The sequence below is a fragment of the Buteo buteo genome, chromosome 9 (genome assembly GCF_964188355.1).
Source record: "Buteo buteo chromosome 9, bButBut1.hap1.1, whole genome shotgun sequence".
Taxonomy (NCBI): domain Eukaryota; kingdom Metazoa; phylum Chordata; class Aves; order Accipitriformes; family Accipitridae; genus Buteo; species Buteo buteo.
In genome coordinates, this window is record NC_134179.1 from 25,156,387 (window position 1) to 25,175,830 (window position 19,444).

General features: G+C 40.8%; 1 protein-coding gene across 1 annotated transcript in view; it reads left to right on the top strand.

Annotated features, from left to right (window-relative positions):
* Window positions 1-7,738: 7,738 nt before the first annotated feature.
* The window catches only part of PDE7B (phosphodiesterase 7B), a 183,892-nt gene continuing 172,186 nt past the window's right edge, over window positions 7,739-19,444 (top strand). Inside the window, exons 1-2 of the mRNA XM_075035782.1 lie at window positions 7,739-7,861; window positions 7,998-8,112. Coding sequence (XP_074891883.1) covers window positions 8,092-8,112 — 21 coding nt within the window. The 5' untranslated portion in view covers window positions 7,739-7,861; window positions 7,998-8,091. The remainder of the gene's footprint in view (window positions 7,862-7,997; window positions 8,113-19,444) is intronic.

Sequence of the window (19,444 nt, forward strand, 5' to 3'; positions counted from 1 at the left end):
AATAGGTGGACAGCTATACAACTGACTGGCCAAATCATCATTCATGTGCAAGCACTAGTTGCTGAGCAAATCAAATGATTTTTCACTAATTTTCATTTGCACGTCTCCCATGTACTTTTCATCTTAAAGGCCTATACCTGCTAACTCATGCTATCACATTTCAATACAACAGGATAACAAAGTAAATCATTATTAACTTCTTGCGAAAGCTAAAATTCCCTTTGACAGGTTAAATAATCTTCTTCCAAAAATGTTGGCCTCAGTTCCATTTCAAGTAATGTCTGTTTCACAGAAAATAAAATGGAATAAGAAAAAAATCTTCAAATTCTGAAAAACATCGTGAAATGCTTAAGTGGTAAAATTATTAAAATAGATTGAAATTCACTTTATTCTACAAAATCAACTCTACAATCTAATTCCAACTTTTGCTCAAAGATTTTCCTAGGCAACAATCAAGTCCTTCTGCACCTAAAATTTTATAGAAGGTAGCAAAAAAACCAGAGAAAAAGCAAGAATGAAGCTCTTTGGACTTTATGTATGTTGAAATGAAAATCTAGGTATTGTGGACTCTTTTCCTCACTATTTTTCAAGAAAACACTTACCTGTGTGTTTTTCTGTGAAAAACAGTGATGCAGTACAAATTTTTAAATGTTTAAAAAGAGGTTTTGAATTGGAAACCACCGTATCGTTATTTTCCTGCCTCTCCTTACTTGTTGGCCATAGAATATAAGATGCTCAGCTGAACAAACAAGGTTTTTGGGGTTTTTTTTCTTGCAATACTTTTTCACTTCTATTTCACCAGTTGATATACTAAGATTTCTGGCACTACTTTTAACCCTTCAATGCAGAATTGCATCTGGTTTGTTTTTCTGTTGTTTCAACTTCCTTTGTGGCATAGAAAAACATTGCTTTTGATTTATCTCTTCTTTTTCAACTGTCTTAAACACCAGGAGCCTCTCAAAAGAATCCATGGGCTGAAAAGAAGCAGATAAACAAAAAAATTGCGTGCACAAATTAAGGCTGGATTAATTTGGAGAAGTATCAGCAACAGTAGTATTAAAAAGATAAAGTTTTGGATTTGCTGATCTTGCTGCTTTTTACAACTGAAAATTTTCTCTGAACATGTTTGAATTTTAGAGGGAAGTTGTGCCACCTGCCTATGAGTGATAAGGGTGAAGACAAAAGTACTCAGCATTGGCCAAAATAAAAGAAAGTTTGTCATCTTTCAGGTAAGGGAAAACACTAAACTTTTCACCTTTCTGTTCTGAGATTTCCTGGGTTTGAAATCAGATGTCATATTATGAAGCAAACAAATGTTTTTGCATATGGTCTGATCACTAAAACAAATGAGTCATTTGCAACGACGTTTTCTCAACCTTCTTTTCCAATGCCTTGGAACTGTGTGTTGCCTTCTTCATACCAGATAGTGAAGTCATTTGTGCCTATATACAGCATTTGCAGTAGCATCACAAACTACACCTCTGCCAATATGGCTCTACTCTGACTTTGGGGGATTTACCACTGCACTACTGGCCAGGAAGCCTGACTTTCCGAGCAAGCCATGCTGTGGTCCTTTTCACTAGTAATCCAACTGACAACCTTTGAAACTCATGTAAACACTGTAAAACAGAAACCAGATTATGACTGGACCATAAATTAGTTCATGATATTCATGTATGCAGTTATTTTTTAATTAATTCAGGAGTCATGTCTGCTGAAAAGCAAGATACACAGTATTTCTAGATCTGTGCCCCAAGTCAATGGGCGGTTGAAACTCTCTTCCTGATGCTTTCATCATCCAATGTGATGCTTGTTGAGCTTATCCAATGCTGTTTATGTGAACTATATAATCCATAGATGAGAAATTATTTCTGTACTCTTTCGATTAGAAGAAAAATCCATTTCATTAGGGATCTTTTCAATAACTAAAATCTATGAATAAGTATACAGAAGTAAGTGGAGAGCTTTTTAAAAAATCTGGTCACATTACATAAATCCAAATGTTCTTAGGTTTAACCAAACCCAGTTAAAGTTCTGGAACTTTACTCCTTTTCTATAGATTTTACTACACTGGACAGCATAAATTTTATAGAGCAGGAATGTGATATGTTAATTTTTTATAAATCACAGAAGAAGCCTTCTATCTAGATATTTTTTTCCCTAGACTTGATAGAAAAATTATCACCAATAATACATAGTTCATACCTAATTCATCTACAGTTACTTAGGGACTTTCATGCCTCCAGATCTCCTACTGTGTAAATTTCCTTCTTCCTTCAGTACTCTACCTGCCTAAATCCCGAGGGTATCTATGCATGGGCACCTAAAGCTCTGTACATGCCTAAATTTCCTTTTCTGCCCTGTGAAATAGAGGGCTGTTCATAAATCCACAGTGCTGACCCTCTGCCCAAATGCTCTTGTGTTCTCCTTTGGCAGGGAAATGTCTAAGGTCAGCCCAAATTGCCTGGGAACCCACTATAATAGCTGGGCTCAGATTGCAACTGTTGTCCACAGCCACTTCCAAACTGAGATTCCTGAACTGTATTTGAGTTGCAACAAATGTTATAACAGAGCAACATTTCTCCTCTACGTATGTCCTTGGTTTCATGCTGTCCAAGGAGAGAGAAAGCTAAAAGAAACAGCATAATATAAAGAAAGACTTTTTTTTTAACTCAGTAATCCAGATTAGAGCAGATGCTGAATGAAAAGGAGATTGGGAACCCTGGTAGGGCATAGGGGACAGTTATAGGAAAGTTATTTGCCAGAAACAGCTGAATTTCTAGATCGTGTTGGAAAAGATGTCTTACAATAGGTAGGTAGGATCAAGGCCAGACAGAATAATTCACAGATAAGTTTGTGGGAGCTGGAGAGCATTCCCTTGTTGTAGACATCTTTCTCAGGAGCAGTGTAATCTTGTTACAGCAGCACTTTGTCAGATGAAGTCAAGCCCAGAAGTCTAAACTGTGCACCAACACACCAGCTTTATGCATCAGATAAATGAGGTCTACAGTCATATCAGCAATGTGTCCTCCTTTGGGGACTACCTCGCTCTGAACAACATCATGCTCTTACCTATCTCTGTGCTTGTCCAAGTCATACTGCCCTCTGCATCCTGGCCTTGGGTCATTCCAGGCAGCCCTGAACCTCAGCTAATCACCAGCCAACAGCATCTTCTGACAGTTCACACAGGCTGTCTATAAGACACTGAAAACATTGCACAGATCCCAGGTGACGAGTAGAACTGTAAGGGAGGCTGTTCCACAGATGGTGCAGCGAGGGTGCTTCCAGCCATTCACTGCATCTGTAACAAGATTAAAAAGCTAACTGAGGGCATTATTTTGCAAATAAACAGGCACAGGACATCCACATCTAGTCACCATCCAGCCATTCCACATGATTGACCCTGGAGAAATCTGTCTTAAAGTTTCCCAACAGCAATATGTCCGGTGTAACATATAAAATCACCTGCAAGAGTAGTATCTGTTGTCCTGGGGTGGGATAAGCATAAACTTCCTTGACACTATGCTGCTTTGACAGTGGTTGTCCACCCTCTCCTTCCTTTCTTTACATGACTACAGAAGACTTTGCTTATGCACTAATTCTTCACCTTTATTGTCCTCTGACAAAGAAAGCTGCTACAGACTTAGTAAAGGACAAATCTCATCACAGAGTATTCAGCATCCTCAGACTTACATGTTCATACCCTAGGGAAAAGTAGCAATACCTTTGGGAATTACTGTAACATCTACAACCTTGCATTTCAGAGCAATTTCAGGGAGAGCTGGGGGATGTGGAAAGGAAGAGTCAGGCATGAGCTCATTCAGCAGTGACATCAACTTGAAAAGGATGCATCTTTTTCTTTTTCCATTCCTTATTCCCACACTCTAAAACTACTGTACTGCCTCAGATGTCATTGACAGCAATATGAAGAGCAATACGTGGTCCCATGCTGGAGCTCTTCCTAAAGATGGCCAGAGTAGAAATAAGGAGGTGGGAAGAAAGTGGGAGGTACCTTAGGAAGGAGGTATCTTTTTGCCTGTCCATGCACAGTGCCTGCCACTCTATCATGTGCAAACATAATTTTTACTGGCACTTGGATGAATTTTTTTTTTTTAGGTTTCAGGGAGTATGTCTAGCTATAAGGAGTGTGGATTGGGTGAGGCAGATTAAGCAGTCTCTCCAATATCCAAGTTCCTTTCTGAGACGACAATGGAAGGGTCAAAGATTTGAGAAGGGGAATGCCATCCCATGGTGGGATAGCATGTCTTGGTGTGCCACTTATGTTGAGAAGGGAGAACAGCTAAAGACAAATATTAAAGTGCCTCCAGTGCTGGGCCAGGACTATAAAAGGAAGTCAAATAAATTACTTAGTCAAGCAGGACTCCTGGCTCATAAATTTGAGGGATTCCCAAATGTATTCTAAATGCTTATTCTGGAGAGAACAAACCAAGGTGTCTAAGTCCAGCTCAGTTCTTTTTCCAAGAGCTGCACGATAAAATTCTCCTATTATGGCCAAGTTCTGTGCTTCAGACAATCCCGCTAATTGCTAACAAAAAGAGTTATCCACTTGATGTGCCTGGATCTGCAGCAGATCCCCCAACAACACCTATATTCTTTTCCTTTGTATTATCATTCAGACTTTCAATATGTGTTTTCTGCTGCATTCTGATCATCTGAGTGAGATATGTGGCATAATCTCCTTCACCTTTTTCCCTGCTGTTGTTCCTGAACAAGCTGTGCTCTTTGGTATTAGTATTCCAGTCACATATTCACATGACTGTAACCTACCCAGTTTCTCTTATGTCAATTAAGTTAAAATTTTGATCTTGCATTAAGTTTTCCAGCTCCATCTATTATTTTTGATACATTTTACATCAGTATAGAGACATCTAGGCTGAGCATCAGTTGGCTTGCTTTCTTCTTCTTCCTCCAATGACATTTTTTAAAGAATCACAGATTTTTCTTTTTTTTTTTTTCAGCTTTTTTGTCTAGGCCAGTGTGGGTCACGTTCATTTGGACACTCACATCACCAGCCTTACAGGATGTTTTAGAGAATAGCTAATTAGATTAGCAAATCTATACTAAAGTTTTTCCTTCTTTCTTTGTTAGATGGAGCCCATTTCTTCTCAGCAGTCCTTCCTATTCCATCATGGAAGCATGTGGTTATGCTGAGGAAACCAAGATCTTCCTTGTAACACTGCACAGCCATGCATTCTCTTTCCCATCCTTACATGCATGTACTCATTTGACGTTATCTTTTTCTAAATAGAAATTGCAATCATAAATGGTTCTAGGCCTCTCCATGTTTTCACCTGAGAAGCATCTACATCACAAAAACCACAGTGACCACTTATTGTCATAGGGCCACATGATTCCCAGAGGCTGAAGTAACCTCTAGCTTCTTTAGGAGAGAGATGATACCTGTCTAAGACTTTGTGAAGAACTTGAATGTACCAGGACCCTAATTCATGAAACGCAGTGTAACGTTATTAAATTAATAAGATCGATGCTAAAATACAGAAAATGGAAAAAATGGCATCAGAATAGACATTCAGAAATCTCCTACTCTTGCCTCTATGCTCCAAAGTCGGATCACCTATATAAAAACTGCTCAGAAATGATGGTTGCCTAACCATACTTTTAAAAATAGCCAGTAATAGGACACTGTGGACTACCACAGCCTATCTATTTCAGTACTTCACTCTCCTACCTTTAGCTTTTCCTATGTCAAACAACTTTCCTCTGCTGCGGTTTACTTGTTCTAACCACAATGAATATGGAGAAAAATTTATTCCCTTCTTTGCAAATTGCCTATATGTATACTGGTAAAATAAACAGAGCCAGAACACAGGCCTGAATGGTGGACCTTGATTATCTACAATGTCATGTTCCTAGAACAGGCCCTCATGGAGTTTGAGCATTGCCCTAATAACTTCCCAAACACAGTTTGAGACTTATTACCAGCTCAGATGCAGCTATGTCATCATGAAGGCTGTAAAAGAGTTTAAAGGCCAGATAATGTCTCCAGGCCAAAAAATAAACTGTAGTACTGGTTTGTTGGGGTTGTTTGTGGGGTTTTTTTTTTAGATAAATATACCCTTTATAGTTAATTCTTATCAACTCTCCTTTTTTGGACAAAATAATGTCAATCTCAGCCTTTCTTCACAGACACCAGGTTGTTCTCACTAGAACCCATGTCGTTTTCAACTGACATTCCCAAAACTAGTCCCTCAAGTGCAATTCCCAAAGTGCAATACTCAGCTGTCCCCTCACCAGTGCTGAGTGAAGATGAACATGATTTTCTGTGGACTACAAATAATATTCCTATTTATTCATTCCAGATTGCTTCATACACAAATTTCTAAGTACTGTTGGATGAACTTAATGAGCTCTAATTGATTTTGTAAATCTCTAACTTATTTAATACTTTTTAATATGTTATTCCAGCATTTACAGCACCATAACCCTTTGCATTTGTTGCTGAAGCTGATGACATTAGCAGTGATAGCACAGGCAGATTTTTCAGTGAGAAAAAAAAATCACTACCTATTTTGGCCTCTCTGGAGTAACATTTTGGTAGCATCAGGTGGTGGTCATGGAGAAGCTCCTATTACTTCTACTATTTTTGTACCTGTTCTGTGAATCGCTGAGAAATTTCTTTCTCAAGAGCTGCCAGCCTATCCACTTTCAAAAGTACTTGTATGTGTCTTAAAATTAAATGCTAGACTGTTAAGACTTTTTAGGAATGAACTGTGCCTCATAAACCAATCTCTTTGAAAGGAATCCTTAGAAAAGCAAATTAATAAAATTAAAATTATGAACATAGCTAAACAGTTATCATTGTCAGCTGACCTCCTATCAATTATCTTGTGGTGTTGTGGCCTTTGTTGCCCATGGTAGTCGACCTTGTCATATGTTACTTGTTTTTGAAGCTTCAGCTGCATAGCTTCTACGTTGACAATGATGGGATGATACCAGAAGCCAGGCTTTACCTTTGCCTCTTGCCTTTTGACATGGACTTTGGTATGAAATGAAACCCTGTGTGGTGGTCCACAGCAGAGCTCGTAGGTGAGCACGGCTGGGCTGCGATCTGCTGGTGGAACAAAAGAGTGTTTGCCGAGAGCAGCAGACCTTAAGGGTGACTGCATCCGTGACTGATGGCTAATGAAAGAAGTTTGCTAATTTGCAGTGTGGCTACTGCTGACTGATAAAGGGACGTGTACAGTAGCCTCGGTCTTATCTCTTTTGCCAGGTTTACACTGGTGTGACACTGCTGAATTTAGAGAAGCAGCTCCTGACTTACTTCAGGGCAAGGGCAGAATCAGGTCTGATTTTTGCACCACAACCCATACAGATAACCCAGCTCTCACTGGGAAACATCCTGGGTATATTTCAGAATACTTCAATACGTATAAGCATATTTACAGCCTTTCCCCATTTTGTGAGGATATTTTGGATCTTTCTGGTACCTCTCATTATAAAATATTTCTAAGCTAAATCCAGGACAGATAAATCATGACTCTGATTTCTTTCACATAGGGTAGCCTGCCTAAATCACTGCCACATTCTTCTCATAGTAGTTGTTTAAAATTAATAGCACATGCGGAGGAAAAACTAAACCCTTTGACGTCACTCCCGAAATGAGGAAACATAAACAGAAAAGGCTTCGCTCCACCGAGCTGACAGTGCGGGCGCGGATTGGTCTGCTCTCCCGCGCCTGTGGCAGTTGACAGCACCTCCCAGCCCTGCACGGCCTTCGGCTCCGAACACAGGCAGGCAGACTGCAGCAAGCTCAGCTCTACCCCAGCCCTTACACTGGCAGAAAAGTGCACTCTCTTCCCGAGTCTTTTTGCTTCTTAAGGTGGTTTTATTGGCTGGGTTGGGGGACTTGGGGAGGTTTTGTTTTCTTTTTTTTTTCCTTTTCCTTTTTTCTTTTTTTTTTTATTTTATTTTTCTTTGCTGTCGTTACTTAATTCTATTCCTAATCCTGGATGCAGTTACTGGATTCTGCAGTACAAGTCTTCATGAACAAGCTGCACCGCTTAGAGATTTCACGGCATTCAAAGGTCACAGAACTGCCACTATGGTTAAATGTCTTGTTTAATGGTTGAGGTATGTACAGCAAATCTAAAAGAGGCAGCATGATTATTTTTGAGGGGGAACTAAAATTGTGAGGGGGAGAGGGAGATAATACTATTATTTAGTGGAAAAGATTTTACTGGTGATTGTTACTACAGCAACTGGTTTTTGAATTTCCTCCCTTTTTCTCTTTATTCAAACTAGATGAAAATTTTAACCTATGTTGATTTAACCATTTGATGGCAAAAGAAGATTGCAGAAAGAATCTGTTATTGTTGTCCTTTCTGACCCCTCTGAGGAAAGAGTGATTGCTTTTTCTATATGCTTTCCTACTGCTCTGTGTCAGGAGAGGAGACCTGGGACTTGGCTGCCTTAGATGAAGGGAAAAGAAAGCAGAAACTCATTCTTATCCTGAGGGAACTGTGAGTTTGAGAGTTAGAGCAGAGAGAGAAAGAGTTGGAAATAAACAGGTCAAGCAGAAAAGAATATCGGCCTCATTTTTAGGAGTACATATACCACATCTTTTTTTTTTCTTTTTTTTTTTTTTTTTTTTACTACATGCTTAGATTCTTTTACTTGTTTTGGGTTCAGAAGTTAATTAAGAAGCAGCCTGCACTTTGACTTATAAGCAGATCCTCAGTGGGAAGGGAGGGAGCTGATCGTCTTACATCAACACCAGTTTTCAGATAGCTTTTGCTACTTAAACAGAGAAGAGTGGAAATTTGCTTGGAAGTTGAAGTAATGTAGCCTGATGTCTGTTAGATGGCATATAAGTTCAATTCATATTCGAGCTAGTGATCTGCCTTGAATGAGTATTGCAGCATTACAGTGGACAGTGTGTGCTGCAGGAAACGAAAGCAACTGCTAGCATAAAACTAACATTGTTTTCAGGAGTGTGGTTCTAAAATACAAGAGGAGGAGCCACTTGTCAGACCTTGTGTGTGTGTGTGTGTGTATGAGTGGTCTTAAAAATAATTTCAGCCAACACAGTGGATTTATATTGCGAATTGGATTAATATACAGGTATGCTCAATGACTAGCAATCTTCATATTTTCCCAGTTTGTGAAACGAGACTTTTTACAGCTCTGTTTGAGATGTTGCTGTAGATATAAACCCTCTGCAATTTGAAAACCTTTCAGTTTAACTTAAAAAATTATACCTGCAAATTCATGTAACAAGGAACAGAACACGAGCACACCTACCTCATGTAATGCACCTCAAAGGGTTACAAAAATTAACTACACTAGGCTGAAACATGCTAGCTTAAGGACTGCAAAAATATTAGCTCTGAAATGCAGAGGATGTGATATGTGCTGTGAATGGACAATTGCTATTCTGCAGTGCCTAGTGGGAAAACAAGGACTTTGTGTATTGCAAATGCATAACTGCAGCTCCTCCATTTCCTTTGCTGTATCTTCACTGATGACTGCAGAAACAAAGAGGCTTGTCACAGATAAACTCTTTAAGGCCCCATCTCTTTGGAGATACTTCAGGATATTTTTTTTTCATATCATCCAACAACCCAAAGTCAAGCTTTGTTAGTTGAACTGTTATTCTGTAATCTCCACACCATTCTCTCCTCCTCTGCCCTCCCCGAAGTATTACTATGTGAACTGCCAGCTGTTTTCAAAAGCTAAAGCACTTATCCTCTAGCCCCAAGTTCAGAAAGGTTAACACAGTATTTGTTAGATGATTAATTAGTAAATTTGACTAAGGGGAAGCCTCAGTCTGTATGGACTACAGTCTGTTCTGTAAGGAACAACCCTGTAACTACATGAAGATATCCAAGTTTCCAAAAGACATTTGTTTATAATAATTTCCTAGAATTAAATTATTCACTTCTTTTGATAAACATTCTTTTGAGAAGCTTAGTTTTTAAGCTCTATAATCTACACTTTGCTGCATCTGTTTTGTAGTAACTGCTACTGGTAATACTAATAGTAAATATGTGAAGTAGACTTCAGCTGAGGAAATGACACTGGTTTTCTACTTCAGTGAGAAAAGTTTATCTGCAATGCTTTCTCTGAACATTCTTAATTCAACATCAAGAACAAAATATAATTTAAGGTTGGCCTTTCTGCAGTGGATGAAATGCTTACTGACATTTGCAGTCACATTGCCTCAAAAAAAAAGTCTGTATTGCAGAAGTTTCACGTCATATGAATGGCTGCTCATTCTGAGTTTATTTCCATAGGGTGGACAAAAGCTGTCACTAGTGAAGGTCTAGTGATTCCAGTAGAGTAAGGTGTACTCTGCTGAGTCTGATCCAATGTATTGCAGATCACTTTTTTTAAACTGTGAAATTTTTAATTCTGTAAACTAGTATATAAATATATCATTCTAACAGCACCTGTTTCCTCCCCTTCCTCCCTGTTTATGTGCTTTTCCCTTTTGAAACCCAGCCCTCTGCTTGCCTTCACCACACCTCTAGGTAGGTCATTAAAGCAGACTGATTTTCCAGTGTCCTCATTGCAATTATGAAGTATAATTGAGACATTCAATCATACGTCATTCCTTTTCACTCACCCCAGGGTTCTTCTACCAATAGTTAAAGCATATTTAAATGAGAAACAGTCTGAAAACTGATATTTTATGTGTGTATATATATATATGGTTTTCTTGTAATTTCTCAGTCTCGTAGGGAAAAAACTTCTCTTGTACCGGTAATTTCCTTTATAGGAGCCGTATGAAGCAGAAATGCCAGCTACTAACCAAGATATTACTGTTAGTACACTAATAACTGATGCCTCTTTATTTAATGATAAGAAATATTTAAGACGTAATCTGTCCTATAACCAAGCTCGGTATATGGCCAAAAGCCCTTGATGCAGTTGGGCTGACAGAAAAACAAGTCGTTTGAGGCAGCCAGGAAGACATCCCATGTAAATGAGCATTCTTAGCAACTCACTATTGTTCATCTTTTCTTCATTTTCGTGCTTGAAATTATTATGGAGCTCCATGTGTTTGTCACAGGGTGAAAGTGAAAGGGACAGCTGGGGTCCTACCAGCTGCCAGAACAAAATTAAGTGTTTTGTAATGAAATGATGGCTCAGTATTTCTCCTCCTACATCCATATTGGGTGGAAGATGGGACTCTCTGTGTTGGAATTATAGCATTCATTTTTCTTGTTCCTCAGCCAGAAAGCAGGCTTACCCTTGCAGGGACATCAGTTTTTACACTTTCAGTGAAACATTGGCTTTGCATCTAGTGTGAACATTGCACTTTTCAGTCGCAAGCTTCAGGATGCGGAACTGATGTTATTTAGCGTTTATACCCTGGGGGCACTGAGACACACAGATGTGTAGCCTAAGTATCCAGAGCAGTTCAGAAGTTCAAATGCCTTTTCTTCCTCTGGTCCGTCTTTTTAGGTAGCTAAAGATGAACAATGGTATCTGAAAAGCCGGGCCACAAAGCCAAGCATCACATACGCAACCAGACAAGGGTGGCTGGTAACCTTTTTCTGTGATTTCACAGTAATGAGTGGAAAGCAAAAAATGTGTCTTCTGATAGGAGTTGGTATTTGTCAGGTCTGAAGTATTAGCTTTGTGTAAATGCTAAAGAGAGAGAATATATTTGTTGTAGTTAAGACAATTTAATTAATTTATAAAAATTTAAAATGCGAAGTCAACTTTGAAAGATTTTTTAGCAAAAAGAATTCTTCACTATCTTCCTGAAAATTTAGAATACTTCTTAATTTTATTTTTACTATTGTTCTTACTACAGTAGCATTCCAAGAAAATTGCATTAGAAAACAATATCTAAACCTCTGAATTTATCATTTCTGTTTTCCTGTAACAGACTGTGGGATTCAGGAGATACATTGCTAGCATTCACAGTGCTCAGATCTGGGCTAGTGATAGCTATCTATTTTAAAGCCTCCAGTTTTAAAGCAGAAAATTAACAAATCAGAGCCAGATCAGATAGAAGAGAGAGCAGTACTAGAAGCCAGACTGCAGTGGCAAAACTGTAAGTGAAAAGTTTGGGGCAGAGACAATTCTCAAAAAACAACAGTCAAACTATTTAAGCATTTCTTTTGCACACATTTAATAGTGCGGTATCTGCAGTCCAGCAATGCTGTAATTTTGATATACATTTTTTACTTGTTCTGTTCTTAGAAAGTGAAAAATGTATAACTATCATTTTATTATGTAGTGTTGAACTATAGAAACTAAACTAATGAAAGGGCCCTATTGAGTTTGATTTTCTTATTCTGTTCTTCCTCCCAGTGGGAGTTGTGAGTGAGGATGGATGAGAACTCAGTTTAGCTACTTATTTAAGCCACATAGTCTCATGGTGGTATATGATATGTTTCTGCTAGCTTACTATCCAGCCAAATAAGACATCCAGGTTGCCTGGATGGATAAACATAGCTGATGATCTCTCCCTCTTAATAGGTGGGGAGGAGCAGTTAGGATTCTCCCAGTCGCACACAGAGACAAATTTGTTCTGGTTTAGCTAAAGAAGAATTGCATGCAGACACAAACAGCAAGTTTTATTTCTCTTTGTATAGGTTATTTTAAAAATAAGAAACAAATATTTAGAAGATAGTCGCAGAGGTACTTTTTTCCTTAGCTAGTAGGTTTATACTAGTTACCCACAAAAATTCCTGGTATGAGAAAACTCACCAACTAATATCTCACTGTGGCATGTGTTAATGCTGGCAGTGTAAGGTTTTTTTTAAAGTAGAGTACAGAATCTCCTGTCAAACTAAGTTTAGCTAATTGTCAGAGGCAGAAAAACACACTTGTGGAGCAACTGCTTTCAGGACCTATATACGATTTTCTATATGGTTGTTCGTAGCAGAGTCTCTGATACTAACCCATCCGGATGTAGGAAAGATGTTTTGGAAAGGACGATCATTACCTTTCCAAGAATAAAGTGGGAGGTAGGCATGTTTTGACTGAATATGCAGCAACTCAGACAGCTCAGAGAAATATACTTCTGTAAAAGTGAAATTAAGAAACCTCAACTTCAACTAGAGAACTCCTGGAGAATGATATTGAGCTACTGTGTACTCACTTCTGCTCCCCTTGGAAATTGCCCTTTATTCCTTCTGAAAGAAAGAGTCTGTACTCTCATGTTCTTATTCCCTTTCTGTCCCATCACCCAACCTTTTTCCCACAGCACACTTCAGTGCTTGTGAAGACAAGGAACAGGAAAACACACTTGATTAATACGTGGCTCAGAGGCTGGTGCCATCAGTAGAATTTGGGGTTTTTTGATCATGGGGAGGTTTACACAACACCAGGCCTGCTGGCAACAGATGGAGTCCAGCTATCTCAAAGGGGGGAAAAGATTCTTGCTCATGAGTTGGCAGGCCTCATAGAGAGGGCTTTAAACTAGGTTTGAAGGGGGAAGGGGATAAAACTAGGCTCACCAGAGATGAACCTGGGAGCAGCATGCCAATGTTGGGGGTGGATCCAATAGCCCAGCTCAAGTGCATCTACGGCAATGCACGCAGCATGGGCAATAAACAGGAGGAGCTGGAAGTCATTGTGCAGCAGGATAGATATGACTTAGTCATCATCACAGAAACATGGCAGGACAACTCTCATGGCTGGAGTGCTGCAATGGAGTGCTATAAGCTCTTTAGAAGGGACAGGCAAGGAAGGAGAGGTGGTGGGGTGGCTCTCTATGTTAGGGAGTATTTTGATGGTACAGAGCTCCATGATTGTGATGGTAAGGTCAAGTGCTTATGGGTAAGGATGAGGGGGAAGGCCAACAAGGCAGATACTGTGGGAGTCTGTTATAGACCGCCCAGCCGGGTTGAAGAGGCAGATTAAACATTCTACAAGTGGCTGGCAGTAGTCTCACCATCGTGTGCCCTTGTTCTCCTGGGGGACTTCAACTTTCCCGACGTCCGCTGGAAATACAACACAGCAGAGAGCAAACAGTCTAGGAGGTTCCTGGAGTGTGTGGAAGAGAACTTCCTGACACAGCTGGTGGGTGAGCCAACCAGGGGAGGGGCCTTGCTAGATCTACGGTTTACAAACAGGGAAGGACTGGTGGGAGGTGTGATGGTTGGAGGCCGCCTCGGGCCTAGCGACCGTGAAATGATAGAATTCTCGATTCTTGGTGAGGCAAGGAAGGTGGTCAGCAAAACCACCACTATGGACTTCCGGAGGGCTAACTTTGGCCTTTTCAGGACACTGGTTGAGAGTGTCCCTTGGGAGACAGTCCTGAAGGGCAAAGGGGTCCAGGAAGGATGGATATCCTTTAAGAAGGAAATCTTAATTGCTCAGGACCAGGCTATTCCCATGTGCCACAAGACGAAGCACTGAGGAAGATGACTGGCCTGGCTGAACAGAGAGCTTTTGCTAGGAGTCAAGAAAAAAAGGAGAGTTTATCATCCCTGGAAGAAAGGGCGGGCAACTTGGGAGGAGTACAGGGATCTTGTTAGGTCATGCAGAGAGGAAATTAGGCAAAAGCTCAGCTAGAACTCAATCTGGCCACTACTGTAAAAGACAACAAAAAATGTTTTTACAAATATGTTAACAATAAAAAGAGAGCCAAGGAGAATATCTATCCTTTAGTGGATGCAGAGGGGAACATTGCCACCAAAGGTGAGGAAAAGGCTGAGGTACTTAATGCCTTCTTTGCCTCAGTCTTTTGTAGTGAGACCAGTTATCCTAAGGGTACTCTGCCCCCTGAGCTGGAAGGCAAGGACAAAGAGCAGAATATACCCCCCTTAATCCAGGAGGAAATAGTTAATGACCTACTATGCCATCTGGACACTCACAAATATATGGGACCAGATGGGATCCATCCAAGAGTACTGAGGGAGCTGGCGGAGGTGCTCGCCAAGCCACTCTCTATCATTTCTCAGCAATCCTGGTCAACAGGGGAGGTCCCAAATGACTGGAGGCTTGCCAATGTGACGTCCATTTACAAGAAGGGCTGGAGGGAGGATCTGGGGAACTACAGGCCTGTCAGCTTGACCTTGGTACCGAGGAAGATTATGGAGTGGTTCATCTTGAGTGCGCTCACACAACATGTGCGGGACAAGCAGGGGATCAGGCCCAGTCAGCATGGGTTCATGAAAGGCAGGTCCTGCTTGACCAACCTGAACTCCTTCTGTGACCAGGTGACCCGCCTAGTGGATGAGGGGAAGGCTCTGGGTGTTGTCTACCTGGACTTCAGCAAGGCCTTTGACGCTGTCTCTCATGGCATACTCCTTGAGAAGCTGGCGGCTCATGGCTTAGACAAGTGTACTCTTCGCTGTGTAAAAAACTGGATGGATGGATGAGCCCAGAGGGTTGTGGTGAATGGAGTTAAATCCAGTTGGCAGCTGGTCACAAGTGGTGTTCCCCAGGGCTCAGTACTGGGGCCAGTTCTGTTTAATATCTTTATCAATGATCTGGACGAGGGGATCAAGTGCACCCTCAGCAAGTTTCAGATGACACCAAGTTGATCTGCTTGAGGTTAAGAAGGCTGTACAGAGGGATCTGGACAGGCTGGATCGATGGGCCAAGGCCAGTTGTATGAGGTTCAGCAAGGCCGAGTGCTGGGTCCTGCACTTTGGTCACAACAACCCCATGCAACTCTACAGGCTTGGGGAGGAGTGGCTGGAAAGCTGCCTGGCGGAAAAAGACCTGGGGGTGTTGGTTGACAGCTGGCTGAATATGAGCCAGCAGTGTGCCCAGGTGGCCAAGAAGGCCAACGGCATCCCGGCCTGTATCAGAAATAGTGTGGCCAGCAGGAGCAGGGAGGTGATTGTTCCCCTGTACTGGGCACTGGTGAGGCCGCACCTCGAGTCCTGTGTTCAGTTTTGGGCCCCTCACTAGAGGAAAGACATTGAGGTGCTGGAGCGTGTCCAGAGAAGGGCAACCAAGTTGGTGAGGGGCCTGGAGCACAAGTCTTATGAGGAGCAGCTGAGGGAACTGGGGCTGTTTAGTCTGGAGAAAAGGAGGCTGAGGGGAGACCTTATCAATCTCTACAACTACCTGAAAGGGGATTGTAGTGAGGTGGGTGCTGGTCTCTTCTGTCAGGTGGCTGCTGATAGGATGAGAGGAAATGTCCTCAAGTTGTGGCAGGGGAGATTTAGGTTGGATACTGGGAAAAATTTCCTTACTGAGAGGGTTGTCAGGTATTGGAAGAGGCTGCCCAGGGAAGTGGTTGAGCTGCCATCCCTGGAGGTATTCAAAAAGCACGTAGAGAAGGCACTTCAGAAAGTGGTTTAATGGGCATGGTTTATGGTTGGATTCGATGATTTTAAAGGACTTTTCCAACCTAAATGATTCTATGAAAACGCTGGCTAAGCTCTGGGGCTTGTCCTAATACGAAGTGGCAGAGCTACCATTAGTGTGAAAGGACTCATCCCTTGGAAAGAGGGATGACGATTCCTAGGTGGTTGCAGTGCTTTAGAAACAAACACATATTGACATGAAATGCCTTATTACTTTCCCAAGAGTTCAGCTGTCATCCAAAGCGTGTAGCTATTTTCCCCTTTATGTATGACAATCCTGGTATAGAATGAGAACTAGGACCTCTGCTTAGCCCCAGAGGACAGCATCTGCTTAATATTTCTGTAGAAGACTACCACTTTCCGCAAGAAACTGAGGCTGTTGCAGTGCTGCGAGCTTCACTTACGTATGCAGCTGAACACTGAAGTACCCTAAATATGGGCAACACCTGATGTTTGGTTTTGCCTTTCCCTCAACTTACCACTTATACTTGGCTTTAAACCTCTGAGAAGGTTAGATAGAATGAGGACTTGCTGTGTACCAGGCTGCTGGGAAACAGGAGAAGACCTCATACAGACACTCAGAGAGAGATGAAAGCAGATGCCTGAGGTCTTCGTGGAGAAAGCACTTTTCTGGCTTTGTGTTAACTGACAGCCGTGTTGAAACAGACTACTGACCCTTTCTGTTTCAAATGTTGAGATATGACTTGGCTCTGTGTTACTTACTCATAGGCATTTCTGTTTCGCATGCTGCCATAATACCCAAGTGTCTATTAATAACAATGTTTAAGTGGCATCAGAATGGCTATCATAAATTTAATTAGGCAGTGTATCTCCAGTTTAATCAATATGGTCATTAGAAGACTGTAAGACAGCCAGAAAAACAATAATTAGTCCTGATTAATAAAGGGGAACTTGCATGCATCAGCAAAGGAGAGGAGGGAGCTTTGCCTGTTGAAGGCTTGGGAGGACAGTGAGTTTCTTTCTGCTTTAGCAGATCTGAGGACACTGTTATTAAAAAAAAAACCCTCTTGAAAATGCCCTTACAATACTAAATAAAGTGGAAAATAATATCCTGTAGAGAGACAACTACTATACCGAAAGTATATTTCCAAATTATAAAATTCTGTTATTAAAAAAAATTCATTTTCTTGAACAAACTATGAGTCCCAGCTAGAAAGATAAAACTGGAATGTATTTCTTCACCAAGCAAATTCCTCAGGTGCACAGTTGCTTTGTTTTGTAGAACTGCTTTAAAAAGCAGAACAGTCGAAAGATAAAAAGAAGACTCAAATTGGATTGGTGTGTGAAAGCGTAAAATGGCATGGTTCCACTGAGATTAATAGGACTCCATCAATTTATATCTGTGAAAGATCAGACCCGCTGAGCTTTCAGGTCTTATAAGCACTCCTTCTCTTCACCAGTAAGACAAAATTTTAGGCTCATTATCCTTTTGCCATACCTGTTTCATACCAGTTTTCCACCACTTCTTCAGCATTATGGTACCATCGGGCTGTTTTTGATGGTTCTGCAGAAGCTGGGATGTATTCTTTCCCTTCTATTACCCTATAAAACTCCCTTCTCTCCTTCTCTTTCTCACAGAAAAAAAAAAAATTACCAGATTTTACTTGAAATCGCAACCTCACAGTTAATTTTTAGCTTATGTACTAGCATCTGCAGAAGTGTATGTATTTGTAATACAGATGGGGCAGATCTTGCTTGTTTTCAGTATAGACTATGATCTGTTTCAATGACACAGCTATGTAAGCAATAATCTTAAAAGCTGAGGAATAACAGGGAAATAGTAATTTTGTTTAGGGACCAACATATACTGCAGTGTATCACAAGATATTTTTCATGTAGTAAGGCTGTAACATCCTGTCTCTTTGAACCATGAAACTATGTCTGTAATAATATCTACTACCAAAATGTAACCTCTGTAATAGTATAGGAACAGAAACCAGTGCAGCATGAGGATGTTGAATGAAGCTCATGCTATATATCATCATCAAAGCTGATAGAATTGGTCAAGCTTTCAAAAAAGCTCGAAGTCACTTTAGTCTCTAAATGAAATGGCCAGATCTGAAAAATTGCTGTGTATGAGAGCTTGCCTGGGAAATCTTTTCCCATTCTACCTCAGATGGAAGTAACCAACAGCCTGTGGTTAGTGTTCCCAAGAGGGTACGGGAGAAAAAGGTTCAAGTTCCCTCTTTCTGCTTGTGTTGGCTTTCCTAGGGTGAATTACCACTGCAGTGTCCTCCTCCAAGGGTTGAACTCTCTATTCATGGGGCCTGGCAGATGGAGCCCACAGCCCACTGCCCCACACTCCGTCCCAGCTGGCATAAAACCAGAGCTTCTCCACTGCGGAAGTGGCACATGAAGGTTGTTTCAGGCAGATCTCCACCTGCAGCTCCAGGAGTTCTTTCCTGAACCCGAGAAACCTTTCTAATGGGCATTTTCTCCAAATGAGCATCTCCTCCTGAACAGATTTTGTTCCAACAAATTGTTGATTTTAAGAGGAAAGCCCAGATATATTTTGAGGGGAAAAAAAATCTCACCTCTACTACAGAATTCCCACCTTGCTTGTGAGGACGAAGGGGCACAGAGACTTTGCTTGCTTTGGGTGCCTGTTAGTGGGAAGAGGTGACCAAAAATCTGCTTCCAATCCTGTGACCATTTTGAAAAGTCTGCTTAGATCTTTTTATTTTATAGCACCTGAATTGAAAGCTCAAAGGTCACTGAAGCCTTGAATTTCCAAATCCTTCAGCAATCCTCTTCTCGCCCTCCTCCCAATAGTCGTAGTACTACTTTTGTTTCTTATTTTGAAAGTAAGTGGGAAAAAAAACCCCAGCACTCCATGCTTTATTTATGTGATAACTATATAGTGCTGAAGAGATTATTTCTTCGTGTTAAGATTTCCTTGTAGTGATTACAGTTTTTCATCTGTGAAACACACTTGCTTTAAAAAGAGGCTTGCATGTGCACCACAGATGTATTATTCTTCTCATCGTTCCCCCAAATTTAGCCTTTTAGGGCTTCTCTAGCAGAGTAAAGGAGTGTGGGATTCTGTTTGTTTTTTTTATTTTTTGCTTAAACACCGAAGCAAACATTATTTTAAATCCAGTAATATGAGAAAGGGAGGATTATAATGTTTAAATATGTCAGCTGGCCAGAAAGCCTCT